A 20,513-nucleotide genomic window follows, 5' to 3' on the forward strand; every position below is an offset into this window, starting at 1 on the left:
TGTTCGGCAGCGGCGGAGGGAGGAACGCAGGTGGAGAGGTGAGCTCTGTTTCTAAAAATCACTAGCCTGATAAGTCAATTGGGTGGGGGGAGTTCAGTGTACACAGAGCTGGTGAGAGGTGAGCACAGTGGCTGGGGAAGAGCTGGAGGGAGGGTCAGTGGACACAGAGGTGGCGAGAGAGGTGGGCACAGTGGCAGGCGAAAAGCTGGAGGGGGGTAAGTGGACACAGAGGTGGTGAGAGAGGTGGGCACAGTGGCAGGCGAAAAGCTGGAGGGGGGTCAGTGGACACAGAGGTGGTGAGAGAGGGGGGCACAGTGGCAGGGGAAAAGCTGGAGGGGGGTCAGTGGACACAGAGGTGGTAGTGGGAGAGGAGAGAGGTAGCACAGTGGCAGGGGGCGAGCCGGGGGCTCACTGGACTCATAGACGTTGGGGGAGAAGAGAAACGTGGGCACAGTGACAAGTCCCCTATAGTTGGTGGTATTCTGCATTGCTGTATAATGTATTACTGGCATTTGTAGTCCTCTATACAGTGGCACAACTACCAGGGAGCGATTGAACTATGGTTTAGTTTGTGGGGGGGGGGCGCTAATCAAAGACTTACGACCTTGCTATGCCTCTGCCCTTGATAAATACAAGTATATACGTTCAGGGCCCTTTTTATTAGAATAATAATCACTCGGCAATAAGATGGTAAATTCTCATTTTCAGTTCGTCAACTTATGTTTATCAGTATGTTAATGCAAGATAATAGAAAACAAATATTTTCCAATCCTTAAAGTACTGCGAAAGTGCGGAGAGGGTCAGCCAGATGTCCTTCTCTCATTCCAAGCCATTTGTTGTTTACTGGTACAGGTCTCTCATTGGGCACAAGCTGTTCTCCATGTTTACTCAGAGGAGCTTAACAAGAAAACAAGTACTGAGAACTATGTAATTAGCTACTTTGGAAAAAACAAGTCGTTTTTTTAAACTTTTCCCTAGAGAAAGCGAAATGTAATTTATCATTGAATGTAGAGAAGGGGCCTCAATTAAATATTGATCATGGAAGGTATGTGAGGAGTGGCAGCCAAATGCAAGACCTGGAAAAGCTGCTCGTAACAAAACATGGCAACTTTGAACCAGCTTCAGCAGATTGCGTGCCGTGGATTGCAGCGTCAATGTGTGAGGGTGCTGGTGTCCGTCAGAGGTGCTGCATAATATGACAGTTATTTTGTATAAAGGACACTATAAGAACAATAAAAATCACGCAGATATCAATGCAAGCGTTATATGCCAATGGATTTGTAATTCTGTACGCCCACTTTTCGGATTTACTACCTACATATGTCCTTGACCTGCAGTGCAGCTAGAGCAGTACAGCCAGGCGAATAACCTTCCTCAAGCTGTGATTGGATAGTGAAAGAGCAGTAACACACTCATATAGTCATCCCTGAGCTCTCTCCAATCAGAAAGCTCTCTATTTTGGATTGACAACACTGTTCAGCAGAACCAGAATTGCATACACTTATTCCATTCTGTATTCTACTGAGCAGAAAAATACAGCAGACAAACATAAAGACAAATTGCGGTTCAATTTTACTTAACTGGATCAAATGTGGATTGATAATATTTGCCTAGAGTTCTTTAATGCTGAAGGTTATGTTTTGCCCCCCTCCCCCACACCCCACATCCTGATCAATATGTCAATGTTTAAATAAAACCTTTCCATTTTCATTTATACGCCTCATTTTAAACCCAGTAGCATCATCACGGTGCCTCTGTCCTTCTCTATACAATGCTAGCAGATCATGGCTGGTGGAAGGGACCAGCAGGGTGCTGTACATAACTTAAAGGAGAACTATGGGGTTAGGGCTTTTCCCCATAGTTCTCCTTAGCGTAACGGGAAGACAAAAACTAGCGTCCTCCCGTCACCCTAAGCTCAGTATACCGTGAGCTACAGCTTGCGGTATACTGAGACGCCGCAGCTGAAGGGGATCCCGACAATCATGTCTGGATCTGCCCAGCTGTGGGAGTGACAGCTGGCTCTGCCTATCTAGAGGCAGAGCCAGCTGTACCCGCCCCCTCCCCTATCCGTTCCGCCAGTCAGCGCTGGCAGATCGGAGCGGAGGGAATCCAGTCCCTTCCCTGTCACGGCAGAGAACCTTGACAGGATCGAGAAGTGAACGAACGCCGGTATGTGTTCGCTCACTTCCTGATCTACTGAGCCAACCTGTGACAGTCTTATTGTCACAGGTCGGCTAGAACTATGAGGTGAGTGAAAATCACTCACCTCATAGTTCTCCTTTAATAAAAAAAACATGACAGCACCAGGGGCTGACTGGCAACTTTTAGCCCAGGGGGCAAGTACAACCCAGAGGCCCATGGTGCAGCAACTTACACCCTGCCCAGTATTCCTTTCAAGGGCCTTCAGTCATCATGCAAGCAGTGTGCTGGCTCTTGGGCGGTGTACTGAAAATATCAGAATGCCTTTTTGGGTGGATATCAGTCTGGAAGAGTGGGAATTATATGTACATGTACATTTCCCTATATAATGTCTGCATGTGATGTTGAGTTTCCATGATTAAAAGAACTGGATGTCCTCCAGCCAGGAAATGAAGCAGGTTCTATCTGACTTGCTGCAGCATCTAATGAACACTCTGAAAAGCTCACAGTGAGCAGTGAAATCAGAGTAAGCAATTTAAATACAGTAGAAGAGCCGGTACAACTGTGCAAGACTGAAAGTAAGGTTGGAATTCAGCTTTAAGCAATAAATCAATAGTACAACACGTGCCAGTAACATTGCAACATGATCAGAATCTGACAGAATCTGGAGCAGTTGCCCATGGCAACCAATCAGCTTCTCTCTTCAGTCTGTTCAGTTAAGATTTTAAAATTAAAGAGAGAAACTGATTGATTGCCATGCACAGCTGCTCCAGATTTTGTCTGCTCCACTTTTGACAAATTCCCCTCACTGTATTTAAAGAGTAACAGAATTTCACAGAATACATTTCTTACAAAATATAACAGGCCATCTTCCGCACCATGGTGACCATAGTCAGGATGGCTTCTTGAATTAAATTAGGTCAGCATTTATCAACCTTATTTCCGTCACGGCACCTTTTAAAGTATGCAAAATCCCAAGACACCCCAGTGTAAAATGTAACATGGAAAAAACAAAATATGGTTCCCCTCCCAGAAAAATTAATACCAAGTCCTTATCCTAGACAGGGGTCTGGTAAAGATTTTAAGGCAAAAAAAAAAAAAAAGTCAATGTGGAATTTCCCCCTATACATCAGAGTGTCTCCCTCCCCGTTTCACATTAGAAGCCTACCTTCAAATTTGAAACCTAACTCACATCTGAAGCCCCCTTTCATATCAGAAGTCCCACCCTTCACATCTGGAGCCTCTTTGCATCAGAGGCCCTCCTTCACATCTGGAGCCCCCTTTGCATGAGAGCCCCCCCTTTAGCAAACATTTAAAGGCACCCCTGGCAAAGTCAGGAGGCACCCCAGTTGAGAAAGGCTGAGTTAGGGTACGAGAGTTGTCATCAAATGGTGGCTGTATAGGTACAATTGCTTTTTCTGCACCTCTGTTGCTGAAGGCAAGGCAGTAAGACTCATCCTTTGGCCTGCTATTCACTGTTGTCTCCCAGGGAGGGTTAGCTGAGTTAAACCTGAACTTCAGGCAAACAGCTAAACACAAAGTTATAAGACACATATGTGAACTGTCTTATCAGCCAAAGGATTTGTACTTCTGTCCATTCACTTTTGTGCGTTATTGTTCTTCCGAATAGATTTCATTGTTCTTCAATCATATTATAGCAAAACAAAGTTATCATTTATGTCTTTAAAGTGACACTAAATTTAGAAGTTAAATCTTAAAAATGCATTCAAGTTCCTTAATTATTAACATAAATGTGTCTTATTTGTGTATCACTCAGCTGTAGATCCTCAAATCATCTCTGAATTGGTGCTGACACTCAGGGCTGCCATCAGAAATTTTGGGGCCCCTTACACGGCTTTAGGCCGGGCCCCCCCCGCCTCCACCGCCACCACACTGAGCCAGTCACACTGTTATTATTATACAGTAACTAATTGACCTAGTCGATTAGTTGTTGCAGCCCCAGTCACATCAGTCTCTGTATATAGGATACAAAATACATTATTTTAAGGAAAGAAAAAGTGGGGTTTTGAAAGCACCGGAAAATGACAACTCCAACCAAAAAATGTAAAAATATATAATTATTTATTTTATATGAATCTTAAAAAAGGAACAAAGAAGGCTTATAGCCAATGATAAAAATAGAATAGATGGTCCCTAAACAAGCTCTTTCCACATGCACAATACCTCACCATTAACAGAAACATACATGATTCATCCTATGTTCTTATGGACATACATGATTGGGGTTCAAATGCCGAATGACCAAATTGCATATAAAGAGGCCCTTACACGATTATTCGTAGGGCTGTGGAATGGAATAATTGCTCTCCTCTAGCACTGCCATAGGAGCAGAGTGTGAGCCTCGGCACACAACATGATTCAATTGGTGAATAAGAACAACTTTTGGAACATGATTGAGTACAGAAGACAATGTTAATTCAGTTGTAAATCCACATAATTCCCCATCCAAAATGGTGGGTTGATGTTTTTGTCCCCAGTATTACTTCGTCTGATATCCACAATATATCAACATAGCCTATACGGGCAATGCTTGAAAGGTTAGAGGGTGGAGCAGATCGATTCTCCACTAACACCAACCCGCAAGCAAAGTATGGCTACCTTGAGAGTTTCTACAAAGGTAGGGCAATAATTATCAAGGATTCCACATAATTTATATGTTAAGGGTACATGATTGAGGCATATTAGAGATGGTCATGATTGTGTCAAACGCATTGTGATTCACCCTAGGACTGTGTGCACATACATGATCAGATTAAATAGTTCTATAAAAGTATCAAGAAATTCATGTATAGATAGATAACACAAAATAATGATAATAATAAGTAAATAAATAGTGAGCAGGCTTGCTAACCCTGCCCTACATCCAAAAATGTCTACCGTAATGAGCTATCTGTATATAGGAGCTTACACTCTAATGTCCCCCCTCAGTCACACACTGTTATTATACATGTATATAGCTCTGATCTATACCGCAGTGCTGTACAGAAAACACTGAGCCATTCACATCAGTCTCTGCACAGAGGAGCTTACACTCTAATGTCCCCCACACAGTCACATCAGTCTCTGTACAGAGGAGCTTACAATGGGCCTGGCCTCCTCCTCGCCTGTCACCGTCGGCCGATACTCATGTAAGGGTCCCGGGGCGGGCCCCCAGGCTGCCCGGGCCCCTTACATGAGTATCAGCCATACCCCCCTGATGGCAGCCCTGCTACACTGTGCTTCCTTCTGGAGGGTGACTACTTTTGTCCCCCATGGTCCCTGTGTGTGTTGTAAAGTATCCACAACTCCAAGTTCGCTCTCCCATGATAGACTACAATCTCAATACAAGTTAGTAAACTGAACTTGAGATTGTAGTCCATCATGGGAGTGAGCTTGGAGCTGTGGATACTTTACAACACACTAAACACTAAAACCTCCTTTAGTGTCACTTTAAGGGTCAAAATAATTAATTCACATGTACACAGTACTATAATGCAGTTCCAATTACCTTTTTCCTCTTCTTCTTTGGGGCTTTTAGTTTTCTGCTCTGCTTAAGGATGGCTTTAAATGTAATTGGTGAAATCTGGGCTGTGACTTTAATTTTCAAGCGTGGTAACTTTTCTAGAAAGAGGAAACGATAAGGAGAGCAAATGTTGATTAGTAGTTCAGAAAATCTGTGAAGAGGAATATTGAGGAAACTGTTTCCAGAAATGACTTCACTGTAGCCTTTAAAATATACATTAATTACAGAATATTGGGATGCCTAACCACCTTCACATATATTTTACACAACTTTTCTCACTGCCCGACTCTCTGTGACTGATGCAGTGTTTCCTAAGTGTCAATTCCAAAATAGATAGTAGGATTAGATACAATACTCCTAATGGCTAATTTCGTGCAGCTAAAAAACTCGTGAATAGCCTCGACAGTGGTTCCCTACACTAACCTCTGACCCTATAGAAGTATTGAACATGATAACATATAGAGAAATAAGGGTTTTGAAGAGAGGTATGAGACCAATGAATGGATAAAAATGTATCGAAATTTATTATACATAGAATAAATATGATAAAACATATTCAATTGATGAGAATATACAATACCATCAATACAGCTTGAATAAGCATATGCCAGGTGAACACAACCTCAACCAATGATGTCTAGTTTAACAGCCATGTTTCCAAACAATTGATGGGTAAACATCCAAAGAAGGAAATCTGACTTGGACGCAACAAGTCAGATTTCCTTCTTTGGATGTTTACCTATCAAACGTCACATAGCACGTGACAGGTCCTCTTTATGGAGACATCAGGGGTCTCTAAGACTCCTAATGTCACATAGGTACCCCCAGAGAAGCTGATGAAGCAGAGATCTGCTTCACCAGCTTCTGGGGGCGGTAATGACAGCTGAACAGGGAAGCGATGTAATACACATCAGTTCCCGCGTTCAGAGAACAGGGAGGAGATCAGAGGGAGAAAGTGTACTGATCTCTGGTGACAGAGCCGCCTTGCCAGTCCCAGCCCGCACCGGGCACAGCGGATCTCGGGACTGGCGGCTGCAATGGTGGCAGGGGGACGCACACCCGCACAAAATACAAGCGATCCAGCGGCTTTCTATTTAACATTCATCTTTTGTTCTTGGGTTTAGATTGGGTTTAGTTCCTGAGGTTAGATTTGAGTTTGTTCTTTGGTTTAGATTGAGTTTGGTTCCTGAGTTTAGATTGGGGTTTATTCTTGGATTTAGACTGAATTCTGTTCTTGAGTTTAGACTGGACTTCGTTCTTGGGTTTATTTTGGGTTTTATTCTTTGGTTTAGATTGGGTTTTTTTCTTGGGCTTAGGTTGGGTTTTGTTCTTGGGCTTAGATTGGGTTTTGTTCTTGGGTTTAGATTGGGTTTGGTTCTTGGGTTTAGCCTTTAATATTTATGTAAGCAAAAATTGTAAAGAGTATTATTTATGCATTTTTAATGCTCTTAATATTAATGTATAATGTGTAAGTTTTTTCGACACTGCTAATTAATTGAACGTGAGGATGCCGAGGTCCCGACTACATCCCAAGAGTAATGCACAGGTTGACAGGGGATCCAGGAACAAAGCAAATATTTCACCTTATTCATTATACCCTAAATAAAAATTAGCAGTGACCCTTGCAGTGGACCCATTGCAGGAGGAACTTAAGATTTGCTTGAGGTATTGTTAAAATGAAAGAAAGCAAATGAGTAGAGTAAACAAGGTAAATACTGCCACTACTTTATGTCTGGGTTGCCTGCTTCTCTACCAACTAAGTCCCAAAATCTATTCTATCAACTATGGCTCACCTACCCATCAGTATGAAGATATAGTTTAGAAGAGAAAGCCCTAATATATGCTTTCAAAACTTTACTTATACATTTAAATTGTTGAGACCAATAAAAGTCTTCTAATCCCAGGTCACTTGGCCAGGCTGTCCTGTTTCCTCTTTAAAAAAAAATAATGCAGCATTGGAGGAAATATTGGTGCAGAAGCACTAGTTGCTATCATTTGATGCAGTCACATAACAATGGGATGAGACCTCCTATGCAAAACACTCAATAGGTGTGATCCAAGTCAAACAAGCAAATGGCTCCTATGAGAGGATCCAAGTCAAACAAGCAAATGGCTCCTATGAGAGAAGAGATTGGTTGCATAGTTGCTGATATCACTTAGTCCACCTTCTGTGCACACTCTAAGCCAAGGTGGACACAGAACTAGCAGAAACATTTTACTGCCACCACATTTTACAGGAACAGTTGCCCAGATCTGATCCAAGATTGAGTGCCTGATATATAAGACATGCTAGCTGCTGAGCAAATAGTGTAAAAGAAAAGAAATGTTAATTAGATCTCAGGATTATTGTCTTGATTTTCACTTTAAATATGACACTACCAATTTAAAAAAAATAAAAACTTAATGAATGGAGCATCTACCTCCTACGTGTTTATTTTAATTATATTTACTACTCAATTATAGGTGTATTAATGTTACAGCATTTCTCCCACCCTGCTAAAATAGGAAAGAGGGACACCTTTAAGCATAGTGTGTAGGCAAGAGACACACCTATGCCATGCCCTCAGTTACACAGATCATGAAGAATAATTACAGAAAACATTATTGGTTAAACCCACCAGTCCTTGTTTTCACCACTATTTTACCTTCATGCTGGCTTTTTAAAATAACCAGTTCATCAATTTAGAGGTTGGATGAAAGCATTACTGTAATATAACATGTTTGGTATTTAAAGGAGAACTATGGGGTCAGTGCTTTTCCCCATAGTTCTCCCCAGGGTCACGGGAGGACACAAACTAGTGTCCTTCCGTGACCCAAAGCTCAGTATACCGCGAGCTACAGCTCGTGGTATACTGAGACCGCCGCAGCCGGGACGGATCCTGACATTACTGTCTGGATCCACCCAGCTGCGTGAGTGACAGCTGGCTCTGCCTATCTAGAGGCAGAGCCGGGTGTACCCGCCCCCTCCCCCGTCCATTCCGCCAGTCAGCCCTGGGGGATCGGACAGGGGAGGGGGGAATCCCTGCAGGGAGCTGTTAGTGACAGTGACGGCTCTCTGCAGGGACAGGATCGAGAAGTGAGCAAGCGACAGTATGTGTTCGCTCATTTCCCGATCTATTGAGCCGACCTGTGACAATTTCATTGTCACAGGTCGGCTAGATCTATGAGGCTGAGTGATTTTCACTCACCTCATAGTTCTCCTTTAAATGGTTCATGTTTTAAAAATATATATATTACATCAGACAAAAAAGATGGACAACTGAAGAGCAAAGATGGACAGGGGGATATGGTTCCAAAAGTGGGACAGCCTTTTTAAATTGGGAGCAGTGTTACTGTAAGATAAAACATGCAATGATTTTACATTATGGTACCTGTGACTCCAACTATTGCAGTCCATGTTTCAACTATTGTAACAAAACTTTCAATAAAAAATATTGACGATGAAAACATACCTTGATTTCTGTAGGTTAAGGCCTCCAGGATGTCAGTTGCTGCCATTTCCCCAAGACAATTGTTATCAAGATCCAATTCAGAAAGCTGTTCCGAGTAATGGATCAGACTAGAAAAACAGTGAAGATCCAAAAACATGTCACAATAAGAGGAAATAAGTAGATTGTCTCACTGTGATGCAGGTTTTTCAGTGCTAAATGTTCTAAAGTCCCAGCATATCCTATTCTGTTATGACACTGGCATTGTAATAGGAATACATACAAGAATTGTTTTTCATAACACAATCAAATCCCTTTTGTGTAGTGAGTGCTGCCTATGTCTGCCTATCACTTTCGTCATATTCCTGGATTCCCAGTGTGCTTTGTGTCTCCTCCTGCTGCTTGATTTGATACAAACTTGATTCCTGAAGACTACATGTCCCATCATGCATCGCTTCCAATGAGGAATGACAATGTTACATTGTTCAGACATAGAGTTGTAGTTAGAGTGATGACACAAGAAAGTGTATTTTCACAGGGCTGAGTGAAATTGTGTCGGTGCTTTGAGGTCCTATGGGCAACTTCAGCAAGTAAGTTTACACACTTCTAGATCAATATGATTATTAGGAGTGGAATAGAACTTATGGATATTCAATATATAAATACATATGTATATTTAATTTCTGACTATAGATACCCTGTAATAATCTGGGCCTTGTAATAAGCATTAAAGCTTTTATTGCAGGTCATTTCCCTGCGATAGTAATTTTGCCATTATCGCCATGAAATTAACTGCTTGTTTTGGTCTAGAGGGCTAAAATAAAGAATTCTGATCCTCAGTCTCGTTTTGGCTCATAGACCGGTCCCCGCAGCCTCTTCTTCCCTGGGCTCTGACTGTCTAAGGATCTGGACAGCATCACATCTAATGCAGTTACATTAGACTTAAGGACTCCGAGGGACATTCCACCACCAGAGCGAGGAGAAAGGTGAGCACTCACTGCCGCAGGACTGAGGATCAGATAAGTATATTTTATTTATTTTAGCCCCTAAAGCAAAACAAGCACAGGGGAGCCCCAGTGCAAGGGTAAATTTTTATATCACCTGGAGTTCTTCTTTAAGGTTAGGGGTTAGGTTGATGGGTAGGGTTAGGTTTTGTGGTACAGTGAGGTTAGAAGCCAAAAAAAGGTAAAGGGAGTAAAGGACAGAGATATGCCTCTCTATTCTGTACAGAATGTAAACTGAGTGCACACATGGTAATTCAAGGTAAAATAACTCATCACAATTACTTCTAATGACCCCAGGAGCTTTTGTGCACTGTGAACTCATTATATCGGCATCCTAGGTACATGCAAAGTACTTACCTGTTCAGCAGCTGTGAGAATTCCAACAGTCCGGTCTCCCTTTCCTTCCCCATGGCATCAATGCCATTATCAGCCAGGTGTAACTTGGTCACCCAGGGGCCAGGCGGCAATGCTGTCTTTTTCTTTCTCTTTTTCCCTAAGAATATTTGATTAAAATTGGTGACGCTTTATATATCATCCAATATTCAGATATCAATACTGTTGCACTCCCTGTGTCTTATTCATCAAGTTGGGTTATCACTTCTTGAATGCTTCAAGTGTTAAAGCAAAACTCCAGTCCAAACTAAAAACAAAAACATAGCCCAAGAAAAAAGATAATATATATAAATATGAATTCAATCTGTAGCTGTTCCCATGCAGTGCTTGTTTTTGGCCTCAAGTTGTCATCAGTCTTCTAAATTGAATTAAAGCCAGAATGGGACTCCTCCATCCTGTGTGGACAGTGAAGGAGAAGCAGTGATATGCTTATCTCGCTGTCACTCTGCTTTGGTCTCCTATCAGCATGGTTTTTGTCAGCAAATGAACTGATTGGCTCCTTCTGCTGCCACTTCTTCCTCTCAGACTCTGAGCTTAGCTGTACAAGGTCTGAAAGAAGCTGCTATCAAGGCAAATGCAGGAACACTGCTAATGCTGGCATTTAATGATGGATTCATAAATACAAAACTGTATTAATTTCTGTCTCTATATTTGAATGGAGTTTAGCTTTAAAAATGTCAATGCACTACCAGAACATATCACTACCATACCACCATGATCTACTTAGTGATCCAAAGCCAAATAAAGTGATATAGGAATGAATTGAAATTGCAGAGCATAAAAAGATATACAGTGGTACCTAGGTTCACAAACACATCTGTTCGCAAACAATTCGGTTCTCGAACAGGAAGTCCGGCAAAATTTTGCCTCGAACTCCGCATCGGGTGACGAACACAACCGCAGCCATCTTCCCTGCTCTGACACATGGTCGTGGCTTCCTCTAGTCGAGATCGCGGTCGGATCACAGTTTGATTCGGTTCACGGCCAATTTGGTTCGCAACCAGAATCGTGGAACAAATTAAGTTTGTGAACCGAGGTACTGTATGTGTACTGGAAGAAAGAGTAATATTAGGGCCACGATTATTCTGCCACTAAAGACTTGGGATGAGTTCAGGTTGGGACCAAACCCAGTCCGAACTTGAGCTCCTCTGAACAAGGAAGTACCATGGACACTTCCACCCAATCAACTGTCAGCCAGACATTGCCAGCGCAGCAGCTGCATGTAAACAAAGGGGAAGGATGCTTGTGCTGATGCCATTTGCCTTATATGGCCACATAGCCATATTAGGTAAATTTAATTTACCAAATATAGACATGTGGCCATATAGGGTCAATTACATTACTGCATCCTTCCCCTTTGCTTACATTAGGCTGCAGCTGCCCGTATCTGATTGGGTAGCATGGAAGGAGCTACCTCGGTGTTTGGGAGGAGCTCCTTCCCAGTTCAGAGGAGTCCAGGTTCAGTCGGAACCTGAACTCATCCCTTCTGAAGACATCACACCAATGGTAGAATCAATGAGGGGCAAATGACACCTTCGCTAATCGGAGTCACTGGACAACCTCATTCATTACCAATGGAACAATGATGAAGCAATGTCTCACTGGTTCAGACACCTTATGTAAACTATCTGCCATGAGCATCTCAATAGAATCAGACTTTGCTCATTGCAGTGCTAATACATGACCTTCTGAAGCTTACCAATTTGTCGGTTATCTATTTAGATTTCATTTTTACTATCCTATGTACATTTTATCTGCATACAAGGCCTTTTGTTCAGAATCTGTATAGAATTTTGCATTGTGCGGTTTACTTGTCACTATTCCTGAAGAAGGAGTTTTATTGTCTCAAAAGCTTTTTAATGTAGTTATCCACGAACAGGTATCACTAGGACAATACTTTGTGTCTTCTCTACCTGCGTCTCAAGCAATCCAGTGAACATCTGCGCTTGTGTTAGCCATGTGTACATCCCCCATGGATTGGTCTTCAGCATTTGGATAAATAGAGATAATACAACCCATTTACCCTTTTTCTTGCTCTTTTTTTGTTCAGCTGTTCTGTCAGGTGACATTGGAGGTCTTTCACTTATTTCGGGCTCTCCTGATATCGCTGTATAAATGCCAGTTTGACCTTGTGCTGTACGATTAACAAAGAACACAAACTGATATATATTACCAGAAAATGAAGAGAGACACTGAAGGATAGTTATATAAACCTGCGAGTAGAATTGACATTATATATTCTCACTACAATCTACTAGAAACATGTTTTTTGTTATAAACTGAGTTACTAAAATGTGGGTGACTACAAAGTACAACAGTAAGGGATTCATGCAGCAGCAGAACAAAAATGTAATATATTTCAGCTCATCAGTCCTTAGATGAGTGGCTGCATTAGTTTTCTTTTTAGGCTTTTCCCCCCTTCATTTTAACCTGGTAATCTTTCATATACGACACTTCCTGTACCTATGTGGCTATGCTTACTCCTCCATTGTATCTATAGAGGGAATCATGGTTGCCACCCAGGCTGAACTTCCAACATGTGTGTGTGTGTTCATCTTCATTACATGGGGGTATTGTTATCACATGTCATAAAATGGGTTGAGAGGCCACTTAATTGCAATCGCAAATAGGTCACAGGTTTAATTTTTTCCTGATGTTCCAATTTACAAGGGAGTTTCACAGTAAGTTGTATTCTTACTGTATGCAAAATGGAATGCACACATACAGTGATAAATAGAGAGGGCAGCATGTGGGAAATCTTCTAATCCTTGCTGTTATGTGGCTGCAACTTAAAGTGGACCTAGCAGTATCACATGTACTTTTTTCATGTTACTACACATTACTAAACATACTATACATGCAAGTATTATTTTTATTATACAGGATTTATACAGCGCTAACAGTTTGTGCAGCGCTTTACAATATAAGGAAGACATTACAATCACAATACAATTCAAGACAAGATAGTAAGGAAGGCCCTGCACATTTACTGATGTGTATTATGTCTCAGAGACCTCACCGTACTCCCTCTGACAATGGCTTAGTCTTCTTTTTTCCTAGAAGGATGACACCAGCTATATTCTGGCATCATCCAGAGTCATCATCTATTGCTGGGAATAAGATGCTGGTCTAGAAATGACACAATTGTGTATATGCTAATGTGTGTGTTGCAGAAAGCTTTTAGGTTATCCCTAAGAACGGCCAGTGTAAAAATCAATCAGAATCTCGCAGAGATTAGCCCCTCCTGCTGCCTCTTACTTTGTGACCCTCTGGGCCAAGTGTTCAAGGACAGAGGGAAAACTGGAGCATAACGGGTCCAGGGTTAACAAGAGAATTATGGACTGACAGGTTAGAAATACATGCCTGATCACAACTGTACAGAAGAATACCTTCTTTGGACCTCAAATAGACTTTACATTTTCCAAGGCAGTCTTTCACTGACCTAGAACAAGTTCCTTATCAGTGACTTCATTCATATTGAAACAAAAAGGTCAACAAGACTGCGTTTCTTTTGAGAAGATGACAGGGGGCTTTGGCAGAGATATTTCTCCTCTTGAAAGTTCCACCAATTCCAGGCAGTCCTAAATGCCAATAAAATGCCTGGGGGGGTGGGGGGTGGGGGCATGGGTAAGGTGGGTAGGAGGGTAGGACAGTGGGTAGGACAGCTATGGCAGAATTTACTCTGCAGCCTATTAATGACTTCCATGAGAACCAGTAGGCTCCTATGCAGACAGCCACCAGCAGTGGCATAACTAGTGACCTCAGGGCCCCTATGCAAGAATCCATGAAGGGTCCCCCCACCCCCCCCAAGAAGAAACAAATTAGATTTTTTTTTTTTTAAACAAAATTTAGACAAGGGGAAAAAAACACTCTCCTCTTTCATGTCCCCAGCTCCCCATTATCTCCCCCTTCATGTCCCCAGCTTTCCGCTCCCGGACCCCATGTCACCTTCCTTCATACTTCCAGCTCCCTGTCTCGGTCTCCCCCTTCATGTCCGCAGCAGCTCTATTCGGCACTGGTGATTACACCGCTCCCACTCATTGGCTGCTGCCCGGCTGGATGATACTTCACGCTGCGCCCGGAACAAGGTGAGGGGAGCAGCGTGAAGCATGTAGGGCCCAGGACAGGAGGAAGATGTCCCGGGACTGACATTAGCGGTTACCGGGGTTAATAAATATCCTGGTAATCAGCGGTCACCAGGGGCCCCTTCCTCCTGTCCTGGGCCCCCTCCAAGTGGCGGAACTCCAGGGCCCGGTCGCGACCGCGACCTCTGCGACCCTGGTAGTTCCGCCACTGGCCACCAACCTCAAAAACAGTAAACAGGCTGATGAAGTAACTGACCTGCAAGAAAAGACCTTTATTACATGTTATGGTCTAATTAGTAATAGTGCTATTATAGGGCATGTCTCTCGGTAAGACATTTGTCAGTTTTCAAACCACAAACATTTTCAACATGCTGAAAACATGTTGAGATGTTTCACAGTTGAAATATGGTTTTAAATGGAGTGGGAAAGCGGTAGGTGCCCTGTCAGGTTTTTATAACACTTTGTGTCACCACAGGGTAGAATTTCCTGCTTTGTTTGTCCTGGTGACCAGTGTCATTAGAACTGAATGTGAGGAAAAAGCTATATTTCTGAGTTGTTGGAAAGCAGAAATAGAAGGTAAATCTTCCAATGTTAGCCAATTATTCTGGTGACAGCTGTCTAAGAGAGGTTTTCTCCTACATTGGGTAGATTTCCTCTCACTTCCCATTGTGTTGACAGGACAGGAAGTAAAGGGAACTTTCCACAATAGAACAGAGATGGTAAAAAATAAAATCTAAGAATGGTGTTAACATTCCCAACGCTACCCAAAATGAAAATGTTGGCTTTGAGTATATCCAACTATCTCAAGACATACTCATATCAATTACATTGGTTGTAAGGATGGGGTCCTTTATGGCCGCCTTAAATCTACAATTACGTGATTTATATGTTTCATCAAGAATAAAGGAATGTGAAATTCACGTTTACCTTCCAGAATCTGATGAGCTAAGTCAATGGGCTGCTCAGGTGGCCGCTCTGTAGCCAGACCCTGGGCATACTCTGCTATACTTGTGATTAGGTCCACTGCCCCAGAGCACTGCAGATAGTTCCCAGTCAGGTCCAGTTCACTGCAAAACACACGGATTAGACAAGAAGGAATAATTACATTGCAAAGTAATCAGACTGACCATATACAGTGAACAAGAAATCATATAGTTGTTACTATTGTCCACAAACACTGAAAATTAACCTGCTCATTGAAATTAAACTGATTTGAAGTGATGGCTGCTATCTTATGAAAAAGGAAAAGTAGAGCTTATATAACTTAATGTTTCAGTCCCTAAGGTAAGTCAGCACTTTTGAAGTTAGCATTGGTGTGAAAAGAGGTCATCAGGTGGGCACCCTACTTCTTTGAAATTCATTGATAAACCCACTAGGTCTGCAGAGGTCTCAATAGTGATACCTGGAGTCCCAAGTACACTGGCCTCATTTCCAAACCCTCTTGTCTGATTATGCAGCTTAGTTGATGTATTTACTCTTATTCCAAAACCCTTTTCGGCATTTGTTGCATTTGATAAGAACACAATTGCTTGATGCAAGTGCTTGACAGAGAGATCAAGCACAATCTTATCTCTACTTCACTGCTTTAAGTTCTGGGATGTGGGTAGGAGGTCATAGGTTGCTCTGATGAAAAAAAACTTCCCTCCATTCTCAGATGTCAGACTAGCTGCGTTTCCTCTCTTCCAGGCTCTCTCAGTTAGTCCATTGGCCCTGCTTGTCCAATGAAACAGCCTTGGCATATCGCTCTGTCTCCTTCTGTCTTCTCACCTCCTCCACTGCAAGCCATCTCTTCTGCACTGACACTGACACTGTACATCCTTGTACCACTGAGGAGTTTTTAGCGTGAGTCTGTTGAGCTTGGCCAACCATTTCCCTAAAGTGAACAATAGACTTAGCACACTAAATGGGGTCCAATTAAGTCCACTTCCTCCCTGTTTCCACATGGGGAGGCACTATTTAAATAACAGTATCTTGAGATTCAGTGAGGGTCATGACCAACCTTGCTTCGGTGCATTTAAATTCTTTCTCATGTCTTACAATTGGTAACTCCAATTGACTGTTCACATAGTGTCCAACGTGGTTTAGGCATGGTGCAAGTTCAAGCCACATATGTAATGATGTCTTTTCAGCTTTTCTACTTTGTTGATGAAGATTTCACAAACTGTTAGAGGCCACTTAAGTCTTGAACATATGCCAATCTGAAAGCACCACAGCTTGAATTTTGCTGGCAGCAAAGTCTTATTGATGCAATCTATATACACATGATGGTTTTCTTTCTAAGTTGTTCAAATGGCTTGATGTTCTTGAGTCTTGTATCATACTATCAACCCAAACTCTTCACTGGCATTTTTAAAATACATCAAAGCCACTAGACGCTGCAAGTTACATTCATTTTGCAGCAACAGGTGTTATGTCAATATGGAACCTTGACTCGTAACAATGGCGTTGCTTCTGCATTTACTGGGATTGATCTTCATCCTCTCCCACGTGATGTTTTTATTACGTTCTTCCATAAGTCTCTTGGTGAAGGGCACAGTTGTCAACAAAGTAGTTATTTCTTTCATATAGACTCGTATTTGGTGGTAACCCCTGTTCAAACTGTAGTTGTTCTCTTCTCACCACCCTTTTAGAGGCTCTAATAATAAGCTGTATTGCCTTAGTGAAAGTCAATGGGAAGAAGGTGCCATAATGCCCACCTTCAGCGGTTGCCAAGCTGTGGTGAGGTCTGATATTGTGATACAAACATGTAAGTCCTCAAAGTATTTAATTTTAGATTTGTTTTTACCACAGGCACCTGAGAAAATTCAAAGGCAGTTCACAATAAGAAATGGGAAACTGAACAAGACATATAGTTTAGCTACTGCAGGTGTAAAGTAGTTTCCATTCAGAAAAAACACATAAGCTTGATTTAAATTACAAGCGAGAGTTCAATTGGTAACAAATATCATCTACATGATCATGACTCATTACCTTATTGCTGACTCTGCCAAAAGCTTTCCCAGTAATGCCCCACTGGAAGGACCAAGTTTACAATAACACAGACTAAGAGAAACAATCTTCATGTTCCCTTCCAGGCCACGAATGAGACCCTGTATCCCTTCATCCTGGAACCTGACGAACAAGAAAATGTTCTGGTCACATAGACAGGAATATCAGCGTGGACTATATGTACAGTTGAATGTCTTACTCATTGTAATCCAAGGTTACAGATGTTAACTGGCTGCATTTTATGGATTTCCCCAGCCTCTCCACCGACCATACATCCATCCCACAATCTATGGCTTCTAGCTTTACAAACGGATAGGAGGTTCTTCCACTAAGTTCCAACAATATGGCCTGCAATAATGGGAAGAGACCATATAAATGTATCTTACTAGAGGAAGCATTTTTTATTCTGTAATGTGTACATTTCTTTAGATGTATAATTGAGTTTATACGTTTTATTCATTGTTTAAGGCATTGCCCACAACTAGATCTCCAGTTCCACCATACCATGAATTTATCACCAACTGTGTATAAAATCAATGAATAATCTAACAGTGAGACTAACAAAACTGTGTGATAGCCACAGCAGGTGGGCATACCCAAGCCAGAAAAGTTAATTGAAATAAAGGGCTGAGTCATTAACAAAGTGCTTTGCATTATATTGCAGCAAAATGAATTTAACCTGCAGCGTCTATTGGCTTTGATGATGTGGTATGCATTTATTTAGCTAGCTCGAATGGTAGTCCAAAAAACCCAGTGGGGGATCGAACGAAGAGGCCGATTAGCCAAGAAGATAGTCAAGAAGATGCAAATATTGGCAGCACAAGAAACTTACAAGACTGGCAACATCCTGGTTACTGAGGGAGATTCCCCACAAGCACAGGTCTGTCCCAAGCATGTATCGTTCATCCCGGATTGTCATCAGCAGTGGTCTTAATAAAACTGGCACTGAGCTGTTTGAAGGGCTCCCAGGGCCAGACAGGACAATCTACAGGGACAGACAAGTACTACATTTAAGGATCATTGTAACACTAGAATAGGCAGCCAATTTATACTATTCACATACTTTCCATAAAGGATCATCTACAAAAGTGGACCAACATAATCACATCTATAACCTGTAAATCACATTGTAAAATTTCCAATGTTGTCTCTAGACACTGGTCTAAAATGACACCTTGGGATTCACTTATAAATGTTCCACCTCGTTCGCACGGCACTAGCGCCCCGAGGCACTGACGAGTATAGAACCTTTTATAAACTAACCCGCTTATATTGAGTAAGTTGTATTTGCAAACTTTTAATGTGGAACTAAAGTATCTGTTTTTTTTAAAAGTAGAACTATAACCTCTTATTAAAAAAAAATGTGGTGCAGACACTTAATTATAAGAACTCCTGCACTCACGGTTTTCTCTTAGTCCCACAAATGCCCATTGAACCTGCCATTAATGCCCACCTAATGCAACTTCCTTGGATGTGATGGCAGCAATGCTGCACTGCTCTTGAATTTAGAGCAAAGCTTCCACTCTCAGGTAGGCTGTGCCTGCTTGTACTACAGTGGGATGAAAAAATGTTACAGGGGGCGTGGCTATCGACATTGTCACTGCTAATTGACAAGCCTTGTCAATCGGCAACTGACCACACCCAGACCTGCCCACTGCTGTGGATTGACAACACTGCCTCTGTGGCTGAAACCCTCCCACTGTGAGCTGCAGTATCTGGGAGAGGGAGCGTGTGAGACACAAATGAATGAGGATTGACTTGATTGTCAAGGAAGGTAAAGGAAGTTTTTGTTTAGTTTATGAGGCTTTGCATCACACAGTAACTGGATTTGGCCTTTATTTGTACTTTAAAAGAAACACTCTGAAATTAAAAGTGAAAGCAGTATTAAACTCTAAAACTTTTTTTCAATATTGAATCCAGATAAAACAAATATAGATTGTCCAGCAAAGCATTGCTTTACATTTTAGTCCAAACTCTTGCAATCATCATGTTTCTGAACAGCAGCTTCCAAATCTCATAGCTCAGCTTCCCTGAACGTCCTGTCCAGTACTAGATCACAAGGGACAGAGCAGACTCCAGCAACTGTTCATCTACTAGCTTGGAGATGGGAGTAGAGGGGGCCAGTGGGGAGCGGAGTAGCTTGATTTGCAGTGTCTATGTGTTTGTGCAGACACAAACAGCTTACTAGCACACACAAGTAGAGATGCACCGATATATCGGCTGTGGAAGCATAATGCCGATAGAGCGGTGCATCCGTGTATTCTCTCCTCCCCGCTGGGCGCTGCTCCGTGTCCCAGCGGGTAGGAGAGAAACTGTGACAGCTGCCCAAGCGCTGGGGAAGGAGAGCGCTGTGAGCAGCCGGCGTCTCTCCTCCCACACCGCTCAGCCTCCTGTCACAATCCGGCAGAGCGGTGTGTGGGCGGAGACAGCCCTCGCTGTCACAGGAGGCCGAGCTCTCCTCCCTGCACCGCTCGCTCCGCCTTCTGTGACAGCTGTCAGAAAGGAGAGGCAATGCAAATACTCAGTGATCAGTGATTGCTAAGTATTTGTACATAATTGAGGACATAGTATAGTTACTATATCCTCAATTATGAATGAATGGGAAGTGATCTACATCACCTCCTGTTCATTCATAGTTGTAGTTATAGTAAACATACTCTGTCCCCATGTTATGAATGAACAGGAACACTCATAGAGGATTCCTGTTCATTGATAGCAGGGGCTGCAGAAAAAGAGATTGAGGACTCTGTATCCCCAATCTCTTTTTCCTATTTTACAAGGGAAATATCAGGGGTCTGTTTAGACTCCTAATATTTCCCCGAAGCCCCTAAAACTAAAGTAAAATATAAAAATATTAAAAAATATATATATAAAAAAATTTAAAAGTTTATGAAAAGTAAATAAAAAGAAAATATTTGAAAAAATTTGAAAAAGTTAAAATAAAAACATTTCT

At 42.1% G+C, this 20,513-nt stretch overlaps 1 protein-coding gene across 1 annotated transcript; it reads right to left on the reverse strand.

Annotated features, from left to right (window-relative positions):
* Nucleotides 1–7,704: 7,704 nt before the first annotated feature.
* On the reverse strand, nucleotides 7,705–18,479 carry LOC108790144. Its single transcript, XM_018560358.1, has 7 exons — nucleotides 18,393–18,479; nucleotides 17,760–17,908; nucleotides 17,543–17,683; nucleotides 15,500–15,639; nucleotides 10,452–10,587; nucleotides 9,115–9,221; nucleotides 7,705–7,778 (listed from the first exon to the last, which is right to left on the reverse strand). Exons 1-7 carry the CDS (start codon nucleotides 18,477–18,479, stop codon nucleotides 7,705–7,707), a joined length of 834 nt encoding a protein of 277 aa, XP_018415860.1.
* Between the last annotated feature and the right edge of the window lie 2,034 nt (nucleotides 18,480–20,513).

The sequence above is a fragment of the Nanorana parkeri genome, unplaced genomic scaffold, assembly GCF_000935625.1.
Source record: "Nanorana parkeri isolate BGI_ZX_2015 unplaced genomic scaffold, ASM93562v1 scaffold452, whole genome shotgun sequence".
NCBI lineage: Eukaryota > Metazoa > Chordata > Amphibia > Anura > Dicroglossidae > Nanorana > Nanorana parkeri.